This window comes from Brachionichthys hirsutus, chromosome 20 (genome assembly GCF_040956055.1).
Source record: "Brachionichthys hirsutus isolate HB-005 chromosome 20, CSIRO-AGI_Bhir_v1, whole genome shotgun sequence".
In the NCBI taxonomy this organism is placed as follows: domain Eukaryota; kingdom Metazoa; phylum Chordata; class Actinopteri; order Lophiiformes; family Brachionichthyidae; genus Brachionichthys; species Brachionichthys hirsutus.
Genome location: NC_090916.1, coordinates 6,099,207 through 6,113,084, shown reverse-complemented (window position 1 = coordinate 6,113,084; position 13,878 = coordinate 6,099,207). Strand labels below are relative to the sequence as shown.

Here is a 13,878-nt window from a genome sequence, read left to right as displayed (position 1 = left end):
GCCTGATTGTTTGTATAAATGAAGTCCCCATTAGAGCGCTAATGGCTGTCGCTAGCAGGTAGCACCTCGCTACCCTCCTGATGGGAGGTGAGCAGTAATAAATCTCATTCAGGTGTGTCTGCGGTAAAAACAATCCGTCATTGGTCACGTTGTTCTGGACCCGCCCCGTCCTGGAGGTCCGATAACGTAGTCCTGAGAACTGGACGAGACATTTGAGCTTCAGGTTTGGGACGAACGAGCATGCAGGACCATATAAGGCATCGGTCCCGCCCCCGTTCCTGCTCAGGCCGTAGCTCCGCCCTCCTCCAGTACCCTGTGGATCCCGTTTCCAGCCTGGGCGGTGCTGCTGAGGTCCCTGACGCTGCCGTGTCGCGATTGGCTCTCCAGTCTCAGGGCGGAGTCGTGGCGTGACGGGCTCTCCAGGCGACCGGCGCTGCAGTGCCTGGCCTGTGATTGGTCGTTGAGGCGGGGCAAGCTGCCGTAGGGCAGCCGGTCGTCCGCGGCTCGGAAACCGGAGGTTGTGTATCTGGGAGGGAGGAAGCGAGCGTGAGGACCGGGGGGACCGGGGGGGGGGCCGAGGACCGGGGACCGAACCCGTCGGGGACCCACCGTCCATCCCTGGAGCGCTGCAGGCTGCCGTGGTAACTGCTCATCTTGGAGCCGGCCCGGCTGGTGCTGGCGCTGGGAGGCTCGTCCAACGTGGCGAGGTGCGTGGACGAGGCGTGGGTGGACGTCCCCTGTGTGGACGTCCCCCGCGACTTCCTCACGACGGGCGCGTCGGCGTCCCTGAGCAGCAGCCGCGTGAAGTCGGGCTCCTGGAGCGCCGGCCTGCTGCCGTTGACCATCGCACTGCAGCGGGGGAGGGAGGGGAGGATGGCGGTGTGTGTGCGTGTGCGTGTGTGTGTGTGTGCGTGCACGTGTGTGCGCGTGTGTGCATGTGTGTGTGTGTGTGTGTGCGTGTGCGTGTGTGCATGTGTGTGTGTGTTGTCCGTCTGCCTCCTACCTGGTAGGGACAGGGGACGTGGTAGTCCCTGCACGTCTCCTGGACCCAGCTGGTCTCCCAGGCGGACCGGTAGCTGTTCTCGTAGATGTAGCAGCCGAGGACGGCCAGCAGGGGAACCAGGTAGAGCGCGGAGAACACGCCGATGCGGATCATGAACTTCACCAGCTTCTCCCGGTTCTCCTTCTCCAGCGGGATCTCCATGCGGACCCGGTTCAGCGCCGCCACGCCCGCCAGCAGCAGCGCCACCCCGACCTGGAGGGGGAGGGGGGCGGGGGGCGGCCGTTAGCACTGATCGCTAAGCTAACGTTATCTTTTTTAGAACGCACCGCTTCCTCACCACCACATCCAGGCCCAGCGGCGCCAGCAGGAACCAGCGCAGCGCCGTCACGTCGTACAAGCCCACGAAGCAGACGCCGCTGATGGCGTCCCCCTCGACGGCGTTCATGGCTAGCAGGCTAACCGTGAGGACGCCGGGGACGCCCCAGGCGCAGGCGTGGAACAGCAAGGCCTTCTTCTCGATCGCCTCGCTGCCCCACTTGGGAACGGCCGCCAGGAACCAGGTGACGGTGAGGACGACCCACCAGACGCTGCCGGCGATGGTGAAGAAGTAGAGCACCATGAAGAGGAGGGTGCAGGCCTGAGACGGGGGGGGGGGGGGACAGAGGACAGACAGGTAGCAGCCCTGCAGCAGGACAACAGCCACACCAGGCCAGAGCTTCACCTTATTGTGGGAACCTTGGGTCACGGTCGAGGCTCTGAACCTCCCGGGACTCGCCGCGTTGCAGGACACTTTGTCCTCCAACAGGAAGCCCAGGAAGAAGACCAGGGACACCATCATGTAGCACACGGCGTAGAAGACGATCGGGCGCTCCGGGTAGCGGAAGCGCGACACGTCGATGAGGAAGGTCAGGAAGGTGAAGAGCGTGGCGGACAGGCACACGACGGACACCACCCCGATGAAGTAGCGGGCGAAGGTCAGCTCCTCGCGGGTGAAGTACATGTTGGGGCAGGGGGGGGAGCAGTCGCGCACCCCCATGAAGGAGTAGCCCAGGTCGGGGTCGATTTTCAGTTCTCTCGGACACCAGAAGCCGTAGTCCCTCTGGACGGAGACCGGGACTCGGTGGAGTCTGAGCTGGACAGGAGGTCCACGGGACGGGGGTAGGGGTCATCACAGTCCGGGAACCTGGGGGGGGGGGGGGGGGGTGGAGGATGAAAAGCAAAGGTCCCTAGCAATGCTAGCGCTGACAGTGACTGCTAGCGCTGCTGCTGCAGTGACTGCTAGTGCTAACAGTGACTGCTAGCGCTAACAGTGACTGCTAGCGCTGACAGTGACTGCTAGCGCTGACAGTGACTGCTAGCGCTGACAGTGACTGCTAGCGCTGACAGTGACTGCTAGCGCTGCTGCTGCAGTGACTGCTAGCGCTGCTGCTGCAGTGACTGCTAGCGCTGACAGTGACTGTTAGCGCTGACAGTGACTGCTAGCGCTGCTGCTGCAGGTAACTGCTAGCGCTGAAGGAGCCGTTACCTGCTGCACTCCATCTCCTGCGGCCAGCTAACGCCGAACATCTCCATTAGCTTGTAGCAGTCGCTCTTGGCCTGCAGGCAGAGGCGGCGGCAGGGCAGAGTCATCCGGCCGTACTCGGTGCACACCGGGGCGTAGAGCGCACACAGGAACGCCCCGAGGTCCGGCGAGCACTGCAGGTTCACCATGGGATGGAACGGCTGGAGAGAGAGAGGGAGGGGGAGGGAGAGAGAGAGAGGGAGAGAAAGAGAGAAAGAAAGATAATTTAATGTGTATGAAAATACAGAAGCACAAAGTCATGATACTGGTTTACTCTAAAACGCTCCCACTTCACCATCGGTGCCAAAAATAGCACAAAGAGACCCCCCCCCCATCACACGAGCCCCCCCCCCCCCACCTCCACAGGGGGCGGATGCTGACAGGGCCTTTTGTTCTGACTGACACACCGCGCTGACGTGGATTCATTCTCACACACAATCCACAGCACCGACGGAAGTATATTATTTACATGCTAACCCCCCCCCCCCCCCCCCCCAGAGCAGCACAATAACGATGTCACTCATACAATCTGAGCCAAGAGGCGTTGACATGCAAACACCGAGGGGTGTGTGTGTGTGTGTGTGTGTGTGTGTGTGTGTGTGTGTGGATCCCTTCAGGTTAATTACACGCCTGTCAAAACTGATCAGCCAAATCGATCGTGTAATCGGACTCCTCGCGTTTCACTGAGCGCCGCTGTACGATAGGTGAGAGAACGCACGCCGGAGACACCCCGGAGACACCCCGGAGACACGCCGGAGACACCCCGGAGACACCCCGGAGACACGCCGGCGTCCCGGTCCGGCACGCCGGAGACACTCTGTTAGTTTACGGCGATCATCTTACAAAAGAGTATTTATTTTTGTATTTCTTACTCGGATGTGTGAAATGTCTTTTTTTAACTCTTTCATTTCTATTAGTTCAATGAGGTCATCATGAGTTTATTGACTTTTTGATGTTGTTCGATGAATCCTCTGATCTTCAAACAGGAAAATCAGGCTGACCTCAGTTTCACCTCCATGCTTTAGGTTATAAATGATATTTTAAATATGATATGAATATGAATGTGTCCCACTGGGGGGGGGGTCGTAGGAAGCGTAATTCGTTTAAAGCAGACTGAGTCAGCAGCAAAGACGCAATGACTGATGAAACGCTGACAAAGAAGCCACCCCCCCCCACCTGCATTTTATCTCCCTTTCTCCCGCTCTTATCCTCCTTTCTCCTCTGCCGCCACACCAAATTTCCAAGCTCAGCACCATGGCAACGAGTGATGCATCACCGAGGGGGAGGAGAGCGGGGTTCGAGGAGGTCAGGAGGGGACCACCTCCCGGGAGGCAAGAACGCCTCCGCTCCCTTTGTTAACGGCACAATTGGGACCGTTTCCCGGGAAACGGGTGAGCCCTGCGTAGGGGGAGGGAGAGGACAAAAGAGATGGGGGTGGGGGGGGGGGGGTAGAGAGGAGGGATGGCTGACGATGTGTGGCGTCGGCTCGCTCTCTGGACGAGCCAATAGACACTGTGTTGGACATTACATGAAACAAGAGGCTCCTTTATTGGCTGGGTCACGCTGGGTCGGGTTGATCAGACCGCGTGTGCGTGTGTGTGTGTGTGTGTGTGTGTGCGTGCGTGTGTGTGTGCTAAGCAGGGGTACATCTTTACTAGCTAGCGCTATGCCCGTCCTAAGTAGTCGACTTTTTTAGTTTCCTGCAGCGTGTTTTTAGGCTGCTCAGCGTTTTACACAAACTCTACTGCACACACGCACACACACACATGCACACACGCACACACACACATGCGCACACACACACACACACACACACACACACACACGCACACGCACACACACACAACCTCGCCTTCGCGGGGCGGGGTATCTGGGCCATCGGGCAGAGCGGCTGTAACACGACACAGATCGTGTGAATGTGCTGTGAACCCGAGACGAGGCTGAATTTAAAGAGGAGGAAACGACGGAAAGTAGAAACAGACCAGAGATGTCTCACATAGTCTGGACATAGAAATGTCCCGAGGTCTCTCAGCCCATCGCTGAGCGGTTTGGATGCAGAGGACAGTTCACCGCGGCTCCTACGCTGGAGTGGGACGGACCCGCGCAGCTTCTCGTTCTGCATCGAGCTCTGGAGACGGGGATTCGAGCCCGTTTCTTTTTTGTCTTTTTGTAATGCGAGCGTGGCGCAACGTCATTGGGGGGCACGGAAATGGCCGATTCCCAGCCCCGAGGCCGATGTCCCACTTCGGCTGCGAGGTCATTCGGCGGTCAGCGGTGATTGGATAAAGGAGGGCGAAGACAAACAGGAAGTCCTGTTGTCAGCATTCATACTTTGTGCTCTTTCCCTCTTCAGACAGACACGCGGTACGTTTGAACCCCTGCAACACGGCAAACATTCTCATTTAATCTGAGAAGAAAAGACCTTGAAAAGCAAGACGGGACAAAAGAGACTCAGTGAGACGCCACTTCAGGGGATTTGGGCAGAAACTGCCAGAGCGGCAGGCGTTGGTTCTCGTCCCAGTCCCAGAGGCGTTCATCATCATTATCACGGCTATTCAGCGCACCGGATTCCCTTTAGAACCATCCGGCAGTTCTCATTCGGCTGCCCTCGACATCTGAATTCTCCCATGAACTGGATCCAGACAACACGAGCTCAGCAGAGGCGTCGACGCCCGTCCTCAGAAACGCTTCTGGGCTTCCGTTCGTTCTCTGAACCCGATGAGCGCTAAGAGAGACTTAATTGGAGCTCCGTGACCAATCAAAGTGAACGCCGCCCCAGGAGCTCTGTTCCCCGCGACCCGCACGCTGCGACGAGACCCGGCAAGCTAACCTCGCTAGCAGCACCTCGCTAGCAGCACCTCGCCAGCAGCACCTCGCTAGCAGCACCGGCGTGAGCAGGAAGGCGCCGTTTGGAGCGCCTGCATCCTCTCCGTGCGTGACTGGAGCTGCGTGTTCGGGGGGTTAGGGTACACGACCCAGGGTTCATCGTGTCACGCTCTCTCTCTCTCTCTCTCCCAGCAGCACAGGGAGCGGCGCAGATGGCCGGTCTGATACACAAACAGGACCGGAGCGTCCTCCGTGATGCGTTCGCTGCCGTTTGGACCGTGTTGCTACGACAGGCCGAGCTTCCAGAGGGATCAGCCGATATAAAGGATGGGACTAGTTTATCGAGGGGATGCTTAAATGCCTTAAACGCCCCGTTTCAGAGAGGATAACGCAGCCGGTACGACTAGAGATTACCCGAAAGGTCGACACAATGACACAATCTGAGGTTTAATCCATCTGAAACGGGACGCTTCGCTGCCTCCGCTCCCAGGATGAAAGGCCTGTTACGTAAAACGGCTTTGCTGCACGGCAGACGACGCGAGCGGTCCCGCGTTCAGCCGGATCTGTCCGTCAGCGTGCCGTCCATTCGGGGACAAGGCGCTCTGTTATATGTGTGGGGTTTAACGCACTGCCGTCGTGTCCTGCAGGGACGAGCATCACATCGTTTCGGTGATGCACGGCACGGCAGGGCCCTGGAGCGAAAACGGCCGAATGAAAGTGGGCTAGCCCTTTAGTTTGACTCACCTCCCGCGGTGGTAGCTACGTAGGACAGTGATGTCCGGGGGGGGGGGGGGGCAGTGCAGGAGACACGCTGAACCATTTATCAACATGTAGGAGGACTGAAAGACTAATATCTGAGACCAGAGCGGAGTACTCAGTACTAGTACGGACGTTACTGCGATGAAACATGAATTATGACGACGATGATGATGATGAATGTGCTGTGCAGTAACGATGAAGATGAATGCAACGATGTTAACTGCAGTGCACCGAAGAGAGCTTTGCAGCTCTTCTGACGGCGGCGCAATACTGTATGTGTTTTAATATGTGTTGTTATTTTTTAGGCTATAAAGTGCTTATTTTATCAATAATATAATGGAAATGTAAAATTCTTACCGCAAAATCCCGTGATACAGTGAAGCTGCGGAAAGTGATAGCATAGTATAGCATATCGCGAGGGACCACTAATATATATATATATATATATATTAGAATACTTAACCCAATAATCATTTAGTCTACACTCTACAATTCCAAAATAAAAACATGAAATTTCTCCACAATTTCTCCGATAGGTATGAATCCAAGTGTCTTGTTTCATATGACCAACAATTTAAAATTGTAAAATGATCAAATGAAAGAGAAGCAGAAAATGTTTTTTTTTAATCTGTGAACTAATATATCCGGAGTAAACGCACTGAAACGGCCAACGACGGGAGGAAACCTGAAAGGACACAGAACAATGACATCTAAGGTTCTTCTTTCCATCTAAACCTTATTTGCTAAACGACAAGCAGCCCGAGAACATGCCTGAATAAAATGAATGCATTTCTGAGACAATCAAAGGACAAGTTTTAAAAACACACAAAGGATCCTCCACAACACTCACCGCTTTTATGCTCAAAGGATTTGTGCAAATATTTTTTAAATTGCAGTTAAAATGTGATTTAAAACAAATACTTTGATCAGGCAGAAACCCACGTAAGCAGAATCTTTATCTCCCAATTTATTATTTTAAACAGACGCTTTGACTGATATGGCACGTTTATACTTTTATCAGATGTCCTTTAATATCTATTTATAACCCCTCGTCCTCCCCTCTGGACGCAGCGCTTTGAGCGCGTTCCCCACGGCGGCGTACCGTACCTCCATGGCGAGGGCGGCGGTCTGCTGGTCGTAATGGTTCAGAACGTTGGGCATGAACGTGGCGTTGTAGGGCAGCCCCTGGCACATGCGGAGGGTGATGGGCTCACAGGTGAAGAGAACGTGGCTCCCTGCCGCCGCGTCCATGGGGATGGCGACGCACGCCGTCAGCGTGGACACGGACAGAACCCACACGAGATCCATGACGGACAGACGGACGACTTCCGCCTCAGCCGCTAGGAAAAGGAAAACGCGAGGCGTGACGAGTGTCCGGGGGGCGGTCCGCTGCTCTCTTCCTCCGCTTTCGGGTCACGGAGAAACGGGCCGGATTGGGCGCCGCGATCCAACACAGCCATGGTCGTCGAAGCTGGCCGCGTCCATCGCCGTGGGGATTCTAGTCAGCAGACCTCCGTCACCTGTACGAGGGGCGGGCCTTTAAGACAGCCCGCAGGTCACGCGGCTCCCACGGCGACGGCGCCCAGCCGGACCTGAGAAATAGAAGCGACACATTTTGAAACGCGTATTTGATAACAGGAGATCAGCAGGAAGCTATTCTAGTGGATTATTATTATTATTATTATTATTAATTAACAGCCTAAAAAGGCTGTTTCACGAGGTTTGCTGCCTGCTTTTCCAGCCAGTAACTGCGGTGGGTGGGCGACACAGATGGATGACGTCATTAACAGAAAAGACCTACAGCCAATAAATCAAACCAGAATCAGCCACGCCGTAACGCTCACCTGGATGTTTAGAGTTGTTTTGTGAGATTCTAATAAAATTACAATTACTATGATACTATAAAAAAAAAAAAAATAATAGTATAATTTAAATTTGTGCACCAAGCAACGCTAAATTTGAGCTAATTAGTCATTTATTCGTAAGGAAAAAGCTTAATTTACACGACAGAACACATTCAGTAACCGGATACCTTTCCGTTCACTGACACGCAAAAGCCTTATCAACACGCACGCCCCGCACGCCCCGCAACATGTATTTATTGCAAATGGTGCAAATGCGCCATCACCGTGTCCGCTAGCCTACCTGAGCACTAACAAGCCCGGGCGGCTCCTCACGGCTGGTGCGTGTGCGTGTGCGTGTGCGCGTGCGCGTGAGTGTCCAGCTTCACTGACTCACTACGGATTAATTATTATTATGTGAAATCAACGACGAAGACAGAAGATGAAGGTTATTTAAATGATGTTAGCCGGCATTGTGCCGCCTACGTGACGTTGCCGGCGTTAAAATTCAACGCACCCCAGCCGGGCGGAAGCTAAAGTGCTTTTGGTTCATGAGAAATTAATAGAAATGGTGGAAATAAAGCCAACTTTACCTTGAATATGCCGAAAATTCCCGTTCCAACGAGGTCCCCGCCGCTCCTCGAGTTGGTAACAATGAGTGAATGTCCCCTCCTGTCCTCTGTCCTCCTCCTCCTCCCCGCTTCTGTCCCCTCCGCTCTGAGAACGACAAGCCGGCGACATTTTAAAAATGGCTTCCAGTCAAAACTTTACAAAATAAAAGTCTCACCGAAATGTAAAGATTCCTTAAAGGAAGTTTAAGGGTGAATTTTCTTGCAAACGAAGTCATTTTACGTTAAGTCATTATTACAGTAAACGCACGTAGAATTTTATATCAAGGGACTTTTCCTTTTTTCATTTATTTTTATGCGTGTGTAGATGTGTAACGCGAAAGTGTGGAAATGTAGCATGTAAAGAGTATTTTAAATCGTTCTATACGTTTACTTTGAAGGTGCGGTGCCACATTTCCGGTTCCTACTCGGCATGCGTCTTGCTTTGCTGTACTTGACGCAGCGCAGGTTTCTTCTGTCTGCACCCACCGGCCCTTTCAAGGCTTTGATCTTAGAACTCATCTGACCGGTGGGGCAGGACTCTGACAAATATCTGATCACTAAACCTGCAGCAGCAAACCCAAACAAAAAAATAGACTCATTATGCCTTCAGGCAACGCCTATATCACTTTACTCCAGTTAATAACGCAGATATAAACCAGCTATACTACTATTAATGCCACGACACATACCGGTAGTACAAATATATTAATTACAATAATACATATAAATGCATTTCCAATAATATTCTGAATGATGCAGAGTCATTATATTATAGACAAGATGGTCTTTAAAGCAGTCACTACATTTGTCATCATTAGAACACACTGCAAACACTCCTCTGGTATTTGCTTTGCAATGCCCCCCCCCCCCCCCCCCCCTCTGCGTGTGCGCAGTCACTATGGATACAAGTAAACTGTGAGAGAGGAAAAGAGATGGTGCCAGACACAGAGGCCAGAAGGAGCAGCACATTGAGACACGGAGGGTTTTAGTCTCCTGTACCTGCAGAGGAAGGCCAAAGGTGAGTAAATACTAGTGTGTTTGTACAGCTCTTTTGAAGTATTGTGTGCAGGATATTTTTTTTACAGAATAAAATTTGCATGAGCTTAATTTGCATGTATTTATTAATTGGAGTTTAAAAATACGTTTTTAAGTGTTCAGGGAGGTCCTGTAAATATTCTGATGTCAACATGTGTGGGAACAATAAGACAACGGTGTATAGATGAAGAAAAAACAAACAACAAAAGCAAATAAATGTGACCTTTTATTTATAGTATCTTTACCCTGCTGAACCTCAAAGATGCCAGGCTGTGCTAAGATGCGGACCACACTGAGCGCCTGGACCCCCCTGAACCACCCACTGTCCAACCGCAAGGTCACATTGAGACGTCCAGTCCGAAACACACAAGCTCATATAGTCATGATTGAGTTTTTGTGGGTGGTGAAATAATTATTTTAGCAATATCACCCAAATAGAACAAATAATAAATAAAGTGGTGGATAAAAAAAAGAAATTCAGCAGTAAGTGCTTATATCAAAATTGCACTCAAATATAGTACTAAAAGTACTTTTTGGTACAAAAATATTACTCTCTGGTACAATTCAATTTGTATTTCATAACATAAAGCACACAGTAAAAAAAAAAAAAAGAAACCTAAAATAATGAATTTACAATTTGAATTATTGTAAAATATTTAATTAAGGCAACATGACCAACAAATCATGTTGTATAAAATAAGATTAGCGTCATTTATTCCAGGGAATGAACTGGCGAAATTAAAGTGCATTCTATTTGTGCATAACAGTGTAGTACCGGTAATAAAGACATTTTTATCATTTTATATATGGCGCTTGAATTAACAATTTTTATATAAAATTGTGGTTTACGTTGAACTTGTAAAATAAAACGAATTGTTCTTTTCATTTGTAATTAAAATACTTAAATTTAGCATTTTCAGCATAATTGTGGTGTGTCACAGTTTGTGTTGTTTATTTGTTTGTTGTCGTACAATCCCTAATCTTTACTCTGTTGCCAGGTGTTTGAAGAGAGGCGAAACCTTCTGGCAAAGTGGGTAAGAGATAAGATCACCGCAGATGAGCGTTCACACGTCACGTCCCGATGCAGCCAACACAAATAAACCTTCTGTGCTGTGGACATGATCAGTTCGACCGCTGGTCCGATGGCCAGAGGAAGGCGGTGCTGCAGGACTTTGTGCTGAGCTGTTCCTCCGAGCAGCTGCTGTTCCTGAACCTCAGCGTGAACGGACGGCTCCCTCTGCAGGCTGCAGACTTCACCTGCCTGCTGCCCAGAGCCCTCTGCCTCTACGCCTTCTCCTTCCTGGACCCCCGCAGCTTATGTCGATGTGCGCGGGTACAAACACTGACAACAGTGTAGATGGGTTCATTATTTCATACATTAAAAAAAATAAAAAAAAACAATTTATTCTGGGTGTTTCTTCTCTTTTCTATGGGAAGGTGAGTTGGCACTGGAAGAGCGTAGTGGAACTTGACCAGCTCTGGATGCCGAAGTGTCTGAGGCTCGGCTGGTGCATCAGCTTCTCACCTACGCCCTTAGAGCAGGGCGTCTGGAAGAGACACTACATCCAGACCGTGCAGGAGCTGCGACTCACCTCGCTGCAGGTCGGGACACCACAACCAAAGCGAGCCAAGTGTGTCGTTCAAATATCGAGTTTACTGCGAAATATTAAGCAGAAGTTAGAAGAAATGGATTTTATACATCTGCAGAATGCTCCATCCAAGCAGCAGTTTCTGGTTCGACATGACCGAGCCGGTAAAAATGAAGATCTGTCAGACGTGGAGGAGAAACCTGCATCGAGCGCCCTGACGGCGAGGAGCATCCCTCGAAGGAAGGAGTCGACTGCCCCCCCGCCGTGGAGAGATGCTGACAGACACCCGAGAGACACGCAGCGCTTCAACTATTTGGACAACCTGGATCCCAACGGACAAGCCAGAGCGTAAGACTCGCACATGCAAGGAGGAATGATTTATTTCCATTGGGAAATTGTATTTGACATTAAAAAAAAGAAATGTTTGCACACAAAAAAGAAGGATTTGATTGGAATTACAAACAAGCATGAAACGTGCAGGATGCATGTTGAGTTGTCAATGTTAGATTCAATTGCTGTTGCATATCTGGGGAAAAAGGTTCAATTTCAAAACAGAAAATCTTTATAAAATTTCAGATTTTGAGACATTCGAGATATTTACGGAAACTCATGTCTGAGACAAAAATCACGCACAGAACCTCAAAACAACTTGTAAAGACTGAATCAAACGGAGAACACAAAGGATATAAGAGTTCCTAAATTGTAAAAGGTGCAACCGCAGTGCTAAATATAACTGGTCGTCTCCCTGAAGGCAGATGAACACCACCTCCATCTGCAGCAAACACAAGAGGAGCGAGAAGACGCTGTCTGAGGCGAATTACAAGCTGCGCAAAGCCAAGTCGCTGGTAAACAACCTTCATTCGTCATCGCCGCCGGAGCCCCTCTCTGGAGGCCGTGCAGCCAGCAGGCATCATGCATTATGGAGCAGCGTATACATAGCATGTTAATAATGAGCTGCTCATAAAGGAGGGTGACTCATGGGAGGGGGGGGGGGGGGGGGGGTGAGATAGAGGACAATGTGGCATTTAACGTTCAGGCTTCGATGAAGTCATCGATTTATTTTGGTGAAAGGATGTTATCTTATCTATATTTTTATATTCCATACCCATGATCCATCTCTTTAAACGATTCTGTCTGCCTCCTTCATCAGATGTTCCTCAGCTCCACCTGCAGCCCCCAACATCCTCCTCCTCTTCCTCCTCCCCATCGTCAAGACACTTCATCCAGACCCTATTGGGCAACTTCCAGCGGTGACCCCCGCATCACCAAAGAGACTGCAGGGAGCATCCTGCATGTGGCCAAGTGGAATGCTGGGATCCGCCCAGGCCCGGTGAGGTTGCCGGTGCCCCAGCTGAGCGAGGAGGCGCTCAAGGCATCCCGGCGAACACACAGGAGCGCTCCCAGTAAGTCATCCGCAGCTCCTCCTCTCCTCTGCTGTGAATATGATGTAACCGCACAGCAAGAAAACGTGTTCTGGGTTAATTAACGCTTTAAAATATCTGATTCTGCAAGAAAGTCAGTGTTTGCAGCTTGTGACCCGATTAATAAACGTTTTATCTCCTCAGTCCCGAGTGCGGCGAAAAGCGTTGAACATTTAGTCTACAATCTGAATACAATTAACATAATTATTTTTGTTTATCTAATTTATTTATTTATTTATTTATTTGAAAGGATAAAACCCCTTGAGATGAAACCATCTCGTTTTCAAGGGGGTCCTAAATCAAAACAAAACATAGACAGAAATAACAGCAGTGCAAACATGAAAGAACTCAAATAGTAATTTCTTTCAAGTGTGGTCAGTGTCAGGGTTTTGTGGACTGGTGTGCCCTGGGGAGGGAACAGCTGTTTTTGATGCTTTTCTGGCCTGGCTGTGTTTGCAAATGTCATGTTTCCTTATGAAAGAGGAAGTTGTTATGTTGCCCCAAAATTCACATCGGCTGCATAATCCCAAAATCAAACCACAGCCATTATGCACCACCTAGAGGCTGCAGGAAATTACAGATTTTGCTTGCTTTTTTTCTTTTTTTACTATTTTGAGCTGGATAAAGCAAAAGGTTCTGGAGATTATCGCTGAAATCTAATGAAAAAACTTTTATACTGTGGTAGAGTGAGATCAAAGGCTCCGGCGTCACTTCCTAGATGGCAGGAATCCTAGGCCGTTTGGCTCTGATGCCGGATGTCTCACTCCGAATAACATCCTCTTATAGTGATCAGCTTTGAGTAATCGAATTTGAAGGTGAAATGTCGCTAATTAATACAATATTTCAACCGATCCCAGGTACGCCACTGTTTCACACCTGGACTGTTCCCGTTTCACGCATGTGAGTCGTGGAGTGGGGGGGCACGTCGTCACACCGGAAAGATGCAGGACAAGATTCAGGGCTGCGCTCCTTTGATATTACTGATGTAAAACATGTAACGCTTTCTGCAACCGAATTAAAGTTTCTGTATAAACAAGACTGACTCGAGATAGGATGCTTTCCTCTCCTGTCTTTAAACGAGAGCTTTTCTTTCTGCACTAACACATTTTGATTCGCGTTTCATGTAAAGAAAATCTAAAAGCCGGAATACTGAACAAAGATGCGCCTTAGGGTTATTTCCAGCTGCGGTTTTAGGGATTTGTCAAGCAAATAAAAGCCCGGCTCTTCCAACA

General features: G+C 50.4%; 3 protein-coding genes across 3 annotated transcripts in view; 2 read left to right on the top strand and 1 right to left on the bottom strand.

Moving 5' to 3' along the window:
• Positions 1-91, top strand: part of cdc42bpab (CDC42 binding protein kinase alpha (DMPK-like) b) — a 26,731-nt gene extending 26,640 nt beyond the window's left edge. The window contains 1 exon segment of the mRNA XM_068754075.1: positions 59-91. Coding sequence (XP_068610176.1) covers positions 59-91 — 33 coding nt within the window.
• On the bottom strand, positions 32-7,457 carry fzd3a (frizzled class receptor 3a). The gene is given in 8 exon segments (XM_068753522.1): positions 32-526; positions 610-815; positions 1,004-1,255; positions 1,341-1,640; positions 1,725-2,119; positions 2,122-2,186; positions 2,529-2,725; positions 7,257-7,457. Coding segments are annotated over 8 exon segments (1,860 nt in total). The 3' UTR covers positions 32-282.
• A 2,459-nt stretch (positions 7,458-9,916) lies between these two features.
• fbxo16 (F-box protein 16) lies at positions 9,917-12,711 on the top strand. The gene is made up of 7 exons (XM_068754074.1): positions 9,917-9,973; positions 10,635-10,670; positions 10,763-10,969; positions 11,074-11,238; positions 11,344-11,573; positions 11,977-12,070; positions 12,376-12,711. Exons 1-7 carry the CDS (start codon positions 9,917-9,919, stop codon positions 12,709-12,711), a joined length of 1,125 nt encoding a protein of 374 aa, XP_068610175.1.
• Positions 12,712-13,878: the final 1,167 nt, after the last annotated feature.